General features: G+C 43.9%; 1 protein-coding gene across 1 annotated transcript in view; it reads right to left on the bottom strand.

Annotated features, from left to right (window-relative positions):
- MAP6 (microtubule associated protein 6) overlaps nt 1-3,536 on the bottom strand; it is an 87,417-nt gene extending 83,881 nt beyond the window's left edge. Inside the window, exon 1 of the mRNA XM_042780962.1 lies at nt 2,632-3,536. Within this exon, the coding sequence (XP_042636896.1) occupies nt 2,632-3,536 (905 nt within the window). The remainder of the gene's footprint in view (nt 1-2,631) is intronic.
- Nucleotides 3,537-14,581: the final 11,045 nt, after the last annotated feature.

Raw genomic sequence — 14,581 nt, 5'->3', positions numbered from 1 at the left:
CATTTCCCTATTATTGGTTTGTTTTTCTTGTGGAGCAAAAAATAATGTAAAATTTCATATTAAATTTGTCATGCTGTTTAAACTGTCCATTAAAGAAATTGATGTCTTTTAGCAACATTCATTCTGTTAATGTTTCAAAATGCCTTGATCAGACAGCAAAATGATACTTCTGACCACAAAGTCCTATGCATAATTACATTTTACAGAAGACCCAAATTAAACAAAAATTTTGTTTGAAATGCTCACAGATTTTTCTTGATGGGTCGATGGAATTCTGATGGCCAATAAAAATAATTCTCACCAACTGCCTTCTTCCACCTAATTCAATTACTTTTTGTACATATGTAACTCTAGCCATGAAGAGTTATTTTTCAGATGTTGTTTTGATGGAAGAAGCTATATGGAACAAAGGTACAACCTAAAATATTTGGAGTGGGTTGCATCTGAAAGGTGTGGTCATTCCCTGACCATTTGGACAATCACCTGTGGGCAAAACAAGAAACCAAAATTGAGTGGAACTACGCAAGGAAGTTTGAGAACCTGGAATCTCTCTTGCTGGGCATCAATCATATGGTGGTGAGGAGAGGTAGCTTCTGCCTGGTGGGTGGTAAGGTACCACCTGCCACAGGGAGGTAGAATGGTAGTAGGAAAAGGAAGAGGCCAGGTCAGGAATCTCTGAAGTTGGACCAAACTTAGGGATCTCAGAGAGTGAAGTAGGGTCTATAAACAAGAAAGCCAAAGCAGGATCAGAAAGCTACACCATGGCCTTGTTTTTAATGACACTTGCTTGTTTGCCTCCTTTCATGTCTTTTTGATCTTCCCTTGGTTGCAGTATAAAGATATTGTGAAAGTTCCACCTCCTTGTGGCTATGAACCAAGTAAAAGGATATGTGTCCTTGCATGATCCAGAGCTTTAAATGGAAACAGTGTACTCCTGTGTATACTCCAGTGTCATCACGATAGCAAGACACCAGGAGAGAGATGTCAAGTGGGAGGAGGAATCCAGGAAGAAGGAGTAGGGGCCAATTGATTAGCTGTTACTTCTCACCAGGAAATGTTTCCCAAGGTTAAAACCTAGGGTAGGAGTAGATTTTGTCTTAACAAGAGAGGATGTCTGTGTATGCTAGTGTTTTTCTTCAGCGTATGAGGGTGCGTTTGTCATGTTCACAGGAGAGGGGCATCAATGTGACATGAGGCTACAAAGAAGATCTTGGCAAAGAATAATGACTGCAGTCCTCTCCACCACACCCTCATGGAGGAAGGAGGCAGCTGACTGTGGCATTGATAAAGAACCCCATAAGCCACATTTTGAACACCTCTGTCTCAATTACGCATCATGAACATCTGCCTCCCTAGAGACCTCAAGCCCCACGTTACATGTTTAGAGTCAACTGTGATCTGTTAGGTGATTGATTTGGATTGAAACATAAGGGCAGGACTGAAAGCTAAGCATTCAGAAATACATATCAGATGGATGGATGAGGGGTGAAAGAAACATCTGGAGGGAGGATATGAAGGGTAAGGAGAGAGAAAGCAGATGCATGAGTGGGGGAGAAGGCTAGAGGTATATAGAAAATGACAATTAAAATAATGAGACATCATGTAGAAGGTAGGACTGAAATCAAAACTACTAAGCATTAAGCAAGAGCTCGCCTCCTGAGTCATCTCATTTAATCCTCACAATGTCTAGCACAGTGACTAACATATATAGTGTTGTTGTTGTGTGCCTTTGAGTCAATTCCCACTCACAGTGATCTACATGATAGAGTAAAACTGCCCCAATGTGTCTCCTAGGCTGTAATCTTTATGGGAGCAGACCACCATGTTTTTTCTCCTGTGGAGCCGCTGGAAGCTTGGAACCACCAACCTTCAGTTAACACTTGAGGGCTGCCCCCAGGGCTCCTTAGCATATATAATAGGGGCTCAAAAATATATTGAATATTTAATATTAAATCAATAAATGGGTGAACAATCCTAAGAGGTATCTATTATTAATTGCATTTTACAGATAAGAACCCGAAGCTCAGAAAGGTGAAGACACTTGCCCAACGTGCTACCGCTAGTAAGAGGCAGAAGGAATCTGACTTCAAAATGAGGAGGGTGAGCCATAAAGGCCCTATAGGGAATTAGAAAAGGGTGTGGTGCTTGAGTGTCGCCCAGGGACTGAGAGAAAGGAGGGAAGTATGGAGGGCGAAGTGAACTGGACTAGGGAGGATGGTGACCCTGTAGGAAGGTAGCAGGGTCATGGGAGACAGTCGAAGCAGCAAATGGGTAGCTTCCAGACTAATGCAGCAGGTGATTTGGGTGGGACAGGATGGAAACTGCAAACGGTCTGTGTTAGGCAGCAGGGATCTCAGGTGGGGCAGGATGGGGAAAAGGTGGCAAAGGTGGTGAGACGAAAGATCTGGACAGGCTTGGATGGATAATACCAACAGCTTCCACCCAGAAATAAATAGAAGAGAAGCCTGTGCTGCCGGGATGCCTCGGGTGGGGCTGGGGAGAGGGCGTGGTCTAGGATGGGAAAGGAGGCTGATTGTGAGGCTTGGGATGGGGAGAATGAGTCCTGGGCGGTCCTAGGGAGAGAGAAATGGTGACTTAGGCCTGTCTCATGAATTGCGGCCCGCACCTCACCTGTAGGAACTGCTCACCGCACTCGCCACCTCCTCGCGGATTTGCCTGTTGAGGGCGTCTGCAGCTGCACGCCCCTTGCCACCCTCTGGGCCCGCTGCCTGGACCTGGCCCACTGGCAGTGGTGTCTGCTCTAGCCCTAGCCCCTCCGCGCGACGCAACATCCAGGCGGGCCCGGCCTTCTTTCGTGTGTCGCGCTCGTCCGCACCCGACGCCTTTCCGGCTGCAAGGACGCCTGCTCCGACAGGGGCCACCTCCTGCTCTGGGGCCTCAGCGGCCGCTTGCGCTGGCCAGCGCTCCTGGCTTTTCGGCCTGCGCTTGGGCGCCCCGAGGATGGGCGCTGGGGCCTGGGATGACGTGGAGATCTGCACGGGTTTGGGGATCCACGGGTGGTCCCCGCGGCGCGGCAGTGGCCAGGCGCGGAAGTCCTTCTGGTACTGGGTCTCGCGCTCGAAGGGCGCGTCAGATGGCTGGTACTCGCTGCGCGGCCGGCAGCTCGGCTCCGGCCGCTGCACCTTCCAAGCGCGGTAGTCCTGGCGCATCACCGAGTCCGCTGGGCCCGCGCCAGAGGAGGAGGCCGGGCCCGAGCCGCTCCGGCCCAGGGCCGCTGCAGCCGCCTCACGATCGCCGCTCGGCCCCGGCGCCGGCCCTGTTGCCCGGGCAACTGCATCCAACTCTCCCTGGGCTGGCTGCGTCTCTATGGCGACCGCACGAGCCGAGGGGGGCACGAGTGTTGGCTGCGCTTGCTGCTGTTGAGACGGCGGCGGCTGAGGCTGCGGCGGGGCGCCCGGGTGCTCTGTGGCCTCCGAGTACTTGGTGAAAACCAGCGGCACGGCTATGTCTGCCTTGTCCAACTGGTTCCAGAAGCGAGCGATGCAGCAGGCCCGTGTGATGCATGGCCACGCCATGATGCTGCAGCAAAACCTGGCTCTCCCTCTTTCTCTTTGTGGTTCAAAACCAAGTCTCTACTCTTGCTTCAGCCCTCTGGCCTCCAACCAGTCAGTCTGGTCGCCACAGTTTTTGCCCTGGTCAGCCTGAACTACCTAACCCTCCTCCCTTAGAGCACCCGAGGAGAGAGCCAGACCCCCAAGGTCGGCCCGGCAAAGCTGTAACTGAGATAGTATGGAAAGTCCCTCTATTACCGGCTGCAAACGCCTCTGGGAACCTCCTGCAAAGGTCTTGGGAGCGCAGTCGGCTGCGGGCGCCGAAGAGTGAGAGGCACCGCGTTCCCGAGTTCCCAAAGAGGGCGTCTGGGACGCGCCCCCCCCCCCTGCGGCTGCGGTGGCGCGCAGACCCCGGTGGAGCGAGGCGACGCGAAGAGAGGTGGCTGCGGGCTTAAGCCATGGCGCAGAGAAAGGGCCGGGCTGTGTGGCCGCAGGGTCCGAGGACCCGGCTCTGTTCTCCTCCCCGCTGGCGTCTGGGCTCAGCTGGCCACCTAGCAGGGCTTGGAAGCGGTAACCTCCAGCGGAGACTGAGCGTTGCCGCCGCCGCCGCTGCCCCTGCGCTCAGTGATGCTGCAGCCGCAGCCGCCGTCGCTTCTGCTGCAGGGAAGCGGCCCCACCCTTTTCTTCCGTTCAGCAGGGGGAAAAAAAATCCAGGAAAGATGCTGGGAGAAAGCGCGCTGCAGAAAAAAATCACCTGCTGTCGTCAGCGCGCACGACTGGGAGCTCGCTCGCTCTCTCTTTCCCCTCCTCCCTCTGTCCCAGCAGCTCCGCCTTCCTCCGCTCACGGGCAACAGCAGGATGTGGGGCCTTGGTGGGTTCAAATCCCAGACTCATGATGACTTGCTGTCCTTGCTCTTGTGGCTCCACCTCCAGGAATCTCAGGCTCCTCTTGTGTAAAATAGGGCCGATCATTGTGTGTGTGTGTGTATGTGTGTGTTACATTAAACAATGTAGAGGAAAACCCTAGTGAAATGCATATCCCATAGGGATGTTTAAAAAGGGAGTTGCTGTTATCGGTCAAAATCGATAGCTGGGTTTGAACCCACTTTGACTGGTTCCTGATCCAAGAGCTTGCCTGTCTTACACACAGGGTCTGCTTCTTTTCTAGGGGACCTCTTGGGTATCTTAGATCTTTCCAAGACCCATCCAGAGGCCACATTAGAGGAAAGGTGGTGAAAAGATGATTCTTGAAAGGGGCCCCAGCAGGAAGGTTGGGAGTGGGAAACAAAGGGAAGGTGCCTTAGGACCGGGTAGGACCTGCCCTGCAGGGTGTTCCTAGCACGTTCCTGCTTCTTGGTTTTGTTCTTTCTCTTCCTGGGAGGTAGCATTGATTTTGGAGTAACATAGACCTGCTTTCTTCTCTGGCTTAGTACCTACTACCATATATGTGTCACTTGGGCAATGTGAGTCATCCTTGGGCCTCTTTGAAGAATGGAAAAAAAAAAAAAAAAAAAAACCTACCTCAAAGTGGCTTTGTGAGAATAGTTAAGGACTCAGAGCAGAAGCTTTCAGTCAAATCAAACCTACAGGGATTCAGATTCTAGCTTTTGGACTCCTTAGGTGTATGGCCATGGACAAATTGCTGCAATTTTCTGACCCTGAATTCCTCATCTGTAAACTGGGGTACCGATTCTCAATTTACACAGTTGTTCTGAGAATAACAATGAGATAATGCATGAAAACTGCTTACCACGATATCTGGCATATAGCAATGGCTCAATAAATAGTAGCTATTATTACTCCATTAAGGACTCCTGGTGGCACAGTGGTTAAAGTGCTTGGCTGCTAACAGAAACGTTGGCAGTTCAAACTCATCATTTGCTCTACAGAAAAAGATGTGGCAGTCTGCTTCCATAAAGATTTCAGCCTTGGAAACTCTTTAGGGCAGTTCTACTCTGTTCAATAAGCTCGTTATGAATCCAAAATGGGTTTATTATGCAACTGGTAATTCAGTGGTAGAATTCTCACCCTCCATGCAAGAGACCTGGGGTTGATTCCCAGCCAGTGCACCTCATACTCAGACATTACCTGTCAGGGATGGCTTGTGTGTTGCTATTATGCTGAGCAGGTTTCAGTGGAGTTTCCAGACTGAGGTGGGCTAGGAAGAAAGGCTTGGTGATCTACTTTTGAAAAATCAGCCAATGAAAATTCAATGGACCCCAGTGGTCTGATCCCCAGCCAATCAGTAGGATGGCCCAGGACCAGGCAGTGTTGCATTTCATTGTGCATGGGGTTGTCATGTGTTAGCAGCACCTAACAACATTAGTATTCCAAAGACCTACCCAGGGGACGCATAGGTAGCACTTCCCAAGCAGGCCACTTGGACACTTTCTCCCAGAATCCCCTTTATTCTTCCAGGTGTCTCTTGGGCTCTCCTTGATGTCTCTCTGTTTATATCTCCTGCACTGTCCTCCATTCCTACCCCCATCTATACCCATTGGCCTTTAGCTTTGTTTCCTTCCAATACAGGCAAATTTTTCAGCATTAATTAAGTGAGAGTGTTGGCATTTCTGGGAGAGAAATTAGTTTATGTGTTTAGATTGGGGCTTGATTGCAAAATACAGTCGCCTTTAAAAAAAAAAAAAAAAAAAAAAACACCCCTCAGAATTAAACAGGATGAGAAGACAGCTCTAATTAGTCAATTATCTGCTGAACTTCCTCCTCCTTGGGTCTTTGTATCTTGGTGATTTGATTTGAGTTCCGTAAATAAAATAATGGCTGGCACTATTTTCCAGTTGTTAGGAGATACATATCTATAAACAATATAATCTTGTCTAACACTTCCTTCTCCTAGGTCTGCAGAACTCCTTGAGATTTGGCTGTCTTTTCAATAATGAATTCCAAAGGTAAAAAGATGGCCTGGAAATGGAAGGGGCAGTGTCTATGGCAAGAGTCACTGAGATTTTACTCTTCTTTCATTTAGCAAATCTAGTCTTCTGATGCCCGCTCTACTCTATGCCCAACCCTTTATTTGGCACTACAGGACACAGATGGATTCTCCTATACCAAACCCTTCCTCAGTTGGAAGGGTTTGGTATGGAAGAGGTGGGATACAAACTTATAAACAAATAATTGCTGATCAGTATGGTCATTATAACAGAGGTTAACTTGAATTGCTGACTAAATGATTAATAGCCTGGAAAACTGAGAACAGGCTTTATGAAAAGGGGACTTTAAAAGTGGCTTTGACAGATGAGTAGATGTTCTCCAGCAGGAGAGATTTAACAGAGTATACCAGGCAACTTCATCATCCACACTATCTTTCACATTTGCTCATTTGGATGTTTAAAGTACATTCAATTGTATGGTTTTCCTGGGCCATCCAATGATCCAATGGGATTGAAAAATCTAAAGGTCATCAGCTGTGCATTGCTTTTAAGAGACATATTTAAAACATAATGATGCATATTGAAAGAAAGTGATAGAAAAAGATGTAATAGGTAAATACAACCAAAAAAAAAAGGTTAGTGCCATGATATTAGTATCAGACAAAGTTTGTCTTAGAACAAAAACCATTATTAGAGATAAAGAGATTCATCAGATAAATATAAAAGCAATAATTCACCAGAAACATATAATGTGGTTTTCATCTAACAATATAATTTCAAAATATATAAAGCAAAACTTGGTAGCATTTAAGAAGAAACACACAAATCCATCATCATCATGAGGTTTTTTTTTTTGGTCACATCTAAGTAACTGATGGGAGCTCTGGTGGTGTAGTGCCTAAGGCATTCGACTGCTAACCAGAAGGCTGGTGGTTCAAACCCACCAGCCACTCCTTGGAAGGAAGGTTGGGCAATCTACTTCCATAGTGATACTGCCTCAGAAACCCAAGGAGGGTCTCTATGAGTCAGATCTGACTCCACGGCAGTGTGTTTTTATTTTTTTGTAAGGAACTAATAAATCAAACACATAAAATGTTGTTAGAGATGTAGAAGATTCGAAGAATCACCAAGTTGCATCTAATGGACCCTGCATCCAACAATTAGATAATACATATTCTTTTCAACCCTACATGAAATATATAAAAACGACCATATACTAGGCCACACACACACAAAATAAGTAAGTACCAAAGAAACAAACAAATCACATTGTTTATAATTTTATAGTGAAATTAGAAATTAATAATACAAGATAACTACAAATCTCAACATATTTAGAAATTAAACAGAAAAAAAACATACTTCTAAATTAATTCATGAGTTTAAAAAGAAATTATAATGGGTATTGGAAAATATTTAGAAAATGAAAATACTACATACCAAAGTGTGTAGATTATAGCTAAAACCAGTATTCATAAGGAAATTAACCTAAATACATATGTAGAAACAAAGAAAGATTTAAAATACTGAAATGATTAGACTTGATAAGTTAGAAAAAAACAGCACAGCCCAAATACAAAGATAGTAGAAGGGAGAGAAAAATAAAGAAAAGAGCAAGGATTAATTAATTAAATATCAATTCATTAAAGATTAATTAATTAAATTAATGTATTAGTCTGTTATTGTAAAAGTCAAGGAAAGGTTTATCTATGGAAGGAAATTTTCTTTGTTGGTTACCAGGGGTTGGAGGGGAGGTTAGGAAACACTGTTAGATAGGTAGAGATAAGTATTGATTTGGGTGAAGAGAAGGGCAATATACCAAATGTGAGTGATCAACATGGTGCTGGCAAACCAGGTTTGTTGGTCTGATAGACATAGAGGAAGACATAGAGAGGTACATGGGAGGTACAGACAACAAAGATGAACCGTTTTGCACATACAGTACATGTGTACAGCAAACATGGGTATGTGGGTGGATAGATGGGTGGCCAGGCTGAACTATTAGATATGTCTATGAAGTGGGGAGTGTACCCAAGACCATGTATAGGGTTGGCAGACAATAGTCCCATAAGTGTATTTGTATGATCTGTAAGAATTCCCAGGTGTTTAGTAGAGCTGACCAGGGACAAGGTTGTAGTCACTTCTTGGTCACAGCCAGCTACCCAGAGGGACTGAGTAGTTGAACCTGTGGGCTTGGGACCATTGTCACAGGGGACATCAAGCTCAATTGACATAATATACTACACAAAACATTGTTCTACCTCCTACTTTGGTGAGTAATGACTGGGATCTTAAAAGCTTGCAAGCAGCCATCTAGATGCAACGATGGGTCTCTCCTCATCCAGAGCAAAGAAGAATGAGGAAAACCAAAGATTCATGGAAACAATAGTCCTAGCGACTGGTACACCATGAGATCCTCAGCCTTTACGACTATGAGACCAGAAGAGCTAGATGGTGCCTGGCTATTGCTGTCAATCTCTCGGAGGGGGATCTTTGTAGGAGATCCTGGATAGAGAGGGAGAACAAGGTGAAACAAAACTCAAAATCATTTGGAAAAAAAAAAAGGGGGTGGAGGGACCAGGTTTGCTGGTCTGATAGAGTCTGGTGGAACTACTGAGACTATGGCCCCTATCTCCCCTTCAGGTCTGAAATTGAACCCACACCTGTGGCTTCCAGCCAAACAAAAGACAGACATATGAGTTGAGCATTTACCTGAGGTAGATACACTCCTTGGAGAGAACAATCACGGGAGAAAGAAGGGCTGTTCAGACACAGGGAGACAGCTCAGGGGGCAGGAGTGCATGAAGGGTTGGACACAGGGAAGAGATAACTATCGGGAGGAAGTGGGAGGGGAGCTGTTGCATTGTGGGACATTTCAGTCAGTGTTATGAGACAAAGTATATGTGAACTGCTGTATGGAAAGTGAATTTGCTATGTAAATTTTCACCCAAATCACAATAAAATATATATACACACACATACCAGGGCTTGGATCAGGTACACCCTAGTCCTAAAGATGACATCTTTGCTTTTTAGCACTTTAAAGAGGCCCCTTTGCAGCAGATTTGTACAATGAAATACATCATTTGATTTCTTGACTGCTGCTTCCATTGGCATTGGTTGTGGATCCAAGTGAAATGAAATCCTTGACAGCTTGTCTTTTCTCCATTTATCAAGATGTTTATTGGCTCAGTTGTGAGGACCTTTTTCTTTGTGTTGATGTGTAATCCATACTGAAGCTGCAGTCTTTGATCTTCATCAGTAAGTGCTTCAAGTCATCTTTCCTTTCAGCAAACAAGGTTGTGTCATCTGCACATTGCAGGTTGTTAATGAGTCTTCCTCCAATTCTGATGCCCTGTTCTTCATATAGTCCAGCTTCTTGGATTATTTGCATACAGATTGAATGAGTCTTGTGAAAGGATGCAACCCTGACATATACCTCTTTTTCTTTTTTTAAAAAATTTTTTATTTTCTATAAATTATTCATTTTCTTTACAGCAGTTCATACACATTTTGTTTTCGAGTCGATCCCAACTCATAGTGACCCCTCCTTGGGTTTCTGAGGCAGTATCTCTATGGAAGTACATTGCCCAGTCTTCCTTCTGAGAAGTGGCTGGTGGGTTTGAACCACCAGCCTTCTGACTAGCAGTCAAATGCCTTAGGCACTACGCCATCATAGCTCCTTTGTTTCATAACATTGACTGCAGTTCCCCATCTCTCTTCCCACTTCCTCCCTAGAGTTACCTCTTTTCTGTGTCCTTCCTTCTCATGCACTCCTGCCACCCCTCTACCCCCTCCAGCTATCTCCCTGTGCAAACACTGCCCTCTGTTCTCCCACAATTGATTGCTCCTAGGAGTGTATCTACCTGATGTAAATGTTCACCCCATATTCCTGTCTGTTGTTTGGCTGGAAGCCATAGGAGTGAGTTCAGTTCTGGCCCTTAAGGATAACTAGGGGCCATAGTCTCAGGGGTCTCACCAGGGTCTATCAGACTAGCAAACCTGGTCTTTTTTTTTTTTAATGATTTTGAGTTTTGTTCCACATTGTTCTCCTACTCTATCCAGGATCTCCTGCACTGATCCCCTCTACAAGTGGTTGACAGTGATAGCAAGGTACCATCTAGTTCTTCTGATCTCATGGTCATCTAGTCCCTTGGACTAATTGTTTCCCTGTGTCTTCAGTTTTCTTCATTCTTCTTTGCTTTGGACAAGAAGAGATTCATCATTGCATCCTGATGGCTGCTTGTAAGCGTTTAAGACTCCAGTTGCTGCTCACCAAAGTAGGATGTAGAACAATGTTTTTGTGTAGTGCTATGCCAGTTGAGCTCGATATCCCCTCCGACCATGGTCCCAAGCCCACAGGTCCAACTACTCACTCCCTCAGGGTAGCTGGCTGTGGCCAAGAACCTTGTCCTTTGTCAGCTCTACTATATACCCAGACATTTTTACAGCACGTACAAATATGCTGGTAGAAACATCGTCTGCCAACCCTGTACACAGTCATGGGCCTGCTCCTACCTGCCTGGACATACCTGATCGTTTGGCCTGTACACCCATCTATGGGTCTACCCATAGATCAATGTATGCCATCATTGACAATACGTACTGTATGTGTAAAAGGGTTCATTTTTGTTGTCTGTACCTCCCACGTACTTCTCTATGTCTTTCTCTTCCTCAATACCGTGTTGATGACTCACTTTTGGTACAATTGCCCTTCCCTTCACCCAAATCAATACTTGTCTCTGCCTATCTAGCAGTTTCCTCCCCGTCCCCATCCCTGGTAATCAACAAAGAAAGTTTCTTTCCATATATAAACCTTTCCTTTCCTTTTTATAATAATGAACTAATACAATATTTGTCTTTCTATGACTGACTTATTTTACTCAGCATAATGTCCTCCAAGTTCATCCGTGTTATGCAGTGTTTTGCAGATTCTACATTATTCTTTAGTTTTGCATAGTATTCTATTGTATGTATATACCATAGTTTGGCTATCCATTCTTCTGTTGATGGGCGCTTAGGTTGTTTCCATCTCTTTGCTACTGTAAATAGTGCTGTGATGAACATGAGTATGCATACATCTGTTCTTGTCCTGGCTCTCACTTCTTTAGGATATATATCTAGTAATGGGATTGCTGGATCAAATGGTATTTCTAATTCCAACGTTTTAAGGAATTGCCATACTGCTTTCCACTGTGGTTGTATCATTTGACAATCCCACCACCAATGTATGAGAGTCCCAATCTCTGAATCCTCGCTAGCATTTGTTATTTTCTGTCTTGTTGAACTTTGCTGCTAGTGCTGGGCAAGATGGTACCTCATTATTGTTTTGATTTGCATCTCTATAATGGCAAATGATTGAGAACATTTCTTCATATGTTTATTGGCTGCCTGAATAGCCTCCTTGGTGAAGTTCATGTCTTCTGCCCATTTGTTAATTGGATTGCTTGTCTTTTCGTTGCTGGATTGTTGGAGTTTTCTATAAATTTTAAAGATAAGTCTCTTGTCAGATATGTCATTGCCAAATATTTTTTCCCAATCTGTAGGTTCTCTTTTGACTCTTTTGGAGAAGTCTTTTGAAGCACCTAAAAATTTAATTTTTAGAAGGTCCCATTCATCTAGTTTACCTTCTGTTGTTTGTGCACTTTGGGTTATGCTTGACAGTCTATTTATGCCATAAATTAGGGCCCCTAAATTTACCCCTATTTTTTCCTTGAGGAATTTTAAGTTTTAGGTTTCACATTTAAGTCTTTGATCCATCTGGAGTTCGTTTTTGTGTATGGTGTGAGATATGGATCTTGTTTCATTTCTCTGCAAATGAATAACCAGTTTTGCCAGCATCATTTGTTAAAGAGACTATCTCTTCCCCATTTAATGGATTTCCGCCCTTTGTCAAAAATCAGCTGACCATATGTTGATGTATCTATTTCTCGGTTCTCAATTCTATTCCATTGGTCTCTGTGTCTGTCATTGTATCAACACCAGGCTTTTTTTTTTTTAATTGTGATTTGGATGAAAATTTACAGAGCAAATACACTTTCCATACAGCAGATCACATATACTTTGTCTCATGACATTGACCACAATTTAGCACAATGCAACATCTCCCCTCCCACTTCCTCCCAATAGTTACCTCTTCCCTGTGTCCATCCCTCCACGAACTCCTACCCCCTGAGCTGTCTCCCTGTGCCTGAGCAGCTCTTCTTTCTCTCATGCTTGTTCTCTCCAAGGAGTGTATCTACCTCAGGTAAATGCTCAACTAATATGCCTGTCTATTGTTTGGCTGGAAGCCACAGGTGTGCATTCAATTCCAGACCCGAAGGGCATCTAGGGGCCATAGTCTCAGTGGTTCCACCAGGTTCCATCGGGCCAGCAAACCTGTTCCCTGAATACCAGGCTGTTTTGACTACTGTGGCTGTATAATAGGTTTTGAGATCCAGGAGCGTGAGACCTCCTACTTTGTTCTTCTTCTTCAACAGTTTTTTGCTTATCTGAGGTGTCTTTCCTTTCCATATAAAATTAATGGTGGGGTTTTCCATATCCTTAAAGAATGTTGATGGGATCTGGATTGGGATTGCTTTGAATGTACAGATTGCTTTGGGTAGAGTTGACATTTTCACAACGTTCAATCTTCCTATTCACGAGCATGGTATGTTCTTCCATTTATGTAGATCTCTTATGATTTCTTGAAGTAGTATTTTGTAGTTTTCTTTGTATAGGTCTTTTGTGTCCTTGATAAGATTTATTCCCAAGTATTTTATTTTTTGGTAGCTATTGTAAATGGTATTGATTTCCTTATTTCCTTTTCAGCAATCACTTTGCTGGCGTAGAGGTATCCAACTGATTTTTGGATATTGATCTTGTATCCTGCCACAATGGTAAATCTCTGAATTAGTTCTAGTAGTTTTCTTGCAGACTTTCTTGGGTTCTCTATGTATAGGATCATATCAGTGAATAGAGGTAGTTTTACTTCTTTGTTACCAATTTGCATGCCTTTGATTTCCCTTTCTTGGCTTATTGCTCTGGTTAGGACTTCCAGTACAATGTTGAATAGAAGTGGTGATAGAGTGCATCCTTGTCTGGTTCCTGCTCACAAGGGAAATGGTTTCAGTCTCTCTCCATTGAGAATAATGTTGGCTGTTGGTTTTGTATATATACTCTTTATTATGTTGAGGAATGTCCCTTCTATTCCTATTTTGCTGAGCATTTTAATCAGGAATTGGTGTTGGATTTTATCAAATGCCTTTTCTGCACCTGACATAAACCTTTCTTGATTTTAAATGATGCAGTATGCCCTTTTTCTGTTTGAATGACTACCTCTATATACAAATTCCTCATGAACACCATTGAGTGTTCTGGAATTCCAATTCTTCCCAATGTTGTCCATAGTTTGTTATGATCCAAACAATGGAGGCCTTTGCATAGTCAGTAAAACACAGGTGAACATCTTTCTGGTATTCTCTGCTTTCAACCAAGGTCCATCTGACATTGGCAATAATATCCCTCATTCCATGTCCTCTTCTGAATTTAGCTCAAAATTCTGGCAGTTCCATGTTGATGTACTGCTGCAACAATTTTTGAATTGTCTTCAGCAAAATTTTACTTGTGTGTAATATTAATAATATTATTTGATAATTTTCTCATTCTGTTAGGCCATCTTTCTTTGGAATGGGCACAATATAGATCTGGTCTGTTGGCCAGGTAGCTGTTTTCTGAATTTCTTGGCGTAGACGAGTGAGCACTTTCAGTGTTTTGTCATTTGTTGCCACATATCAACTGGTATTCCATCCACTCCTGCAGCGTAGTTTTCACCAGTGCTTCCAGTGCAGTTTGGACTTCCTCCTTCAGTGTCATCAGTTCTTGATCCTATACTACCTCCTGAAATGGTTGAATGTTGACCAATTCTATTTGGTATATCAAAACCAAACCGACCGCCATCAAGTCCATTCAGACTCATAGTGATCCTATAAGATAGAGTAGAACTCCCATATGGTTCCTAAGGGTGTGAATCTTTACAGAATCAGACTGCCACATCTTTTTCCCAAAGAGCTGCTGGTGGGTTTGAACCACCAATCTTTTGGTTAGTAGATGAGCACTTTAACAGCAATACCAGGGCTCCTCTTTTTGTATAAGAAATGTATTATTCATCAAACTTTCATCCACTGGGTTTTTTTTTTTTTT

Source organism: Orycteropus afer, unplaced genomic scaffold (genome assembly GCF_000298275.1).
Source record: "Orycteropus afer afer isolate SDZICR_OR568_19922 unplaced genomic scaffold, OryAfe1.0 scaffold00074, whole genome shotgun sequence".
Taxonomy (NCBI): domain Eukaryota; kingdom Metazoa; phylum Chordata; class Mammalia; order Tubulidentata; family Orycteropodidae; genus Orycteropus; species Orycteropus afer.
The sequence above is the reverse complement of the archived record's forward strand: the minus strand, read 5'-3'. Positions and strand labels throughout refer to the sequence as shown.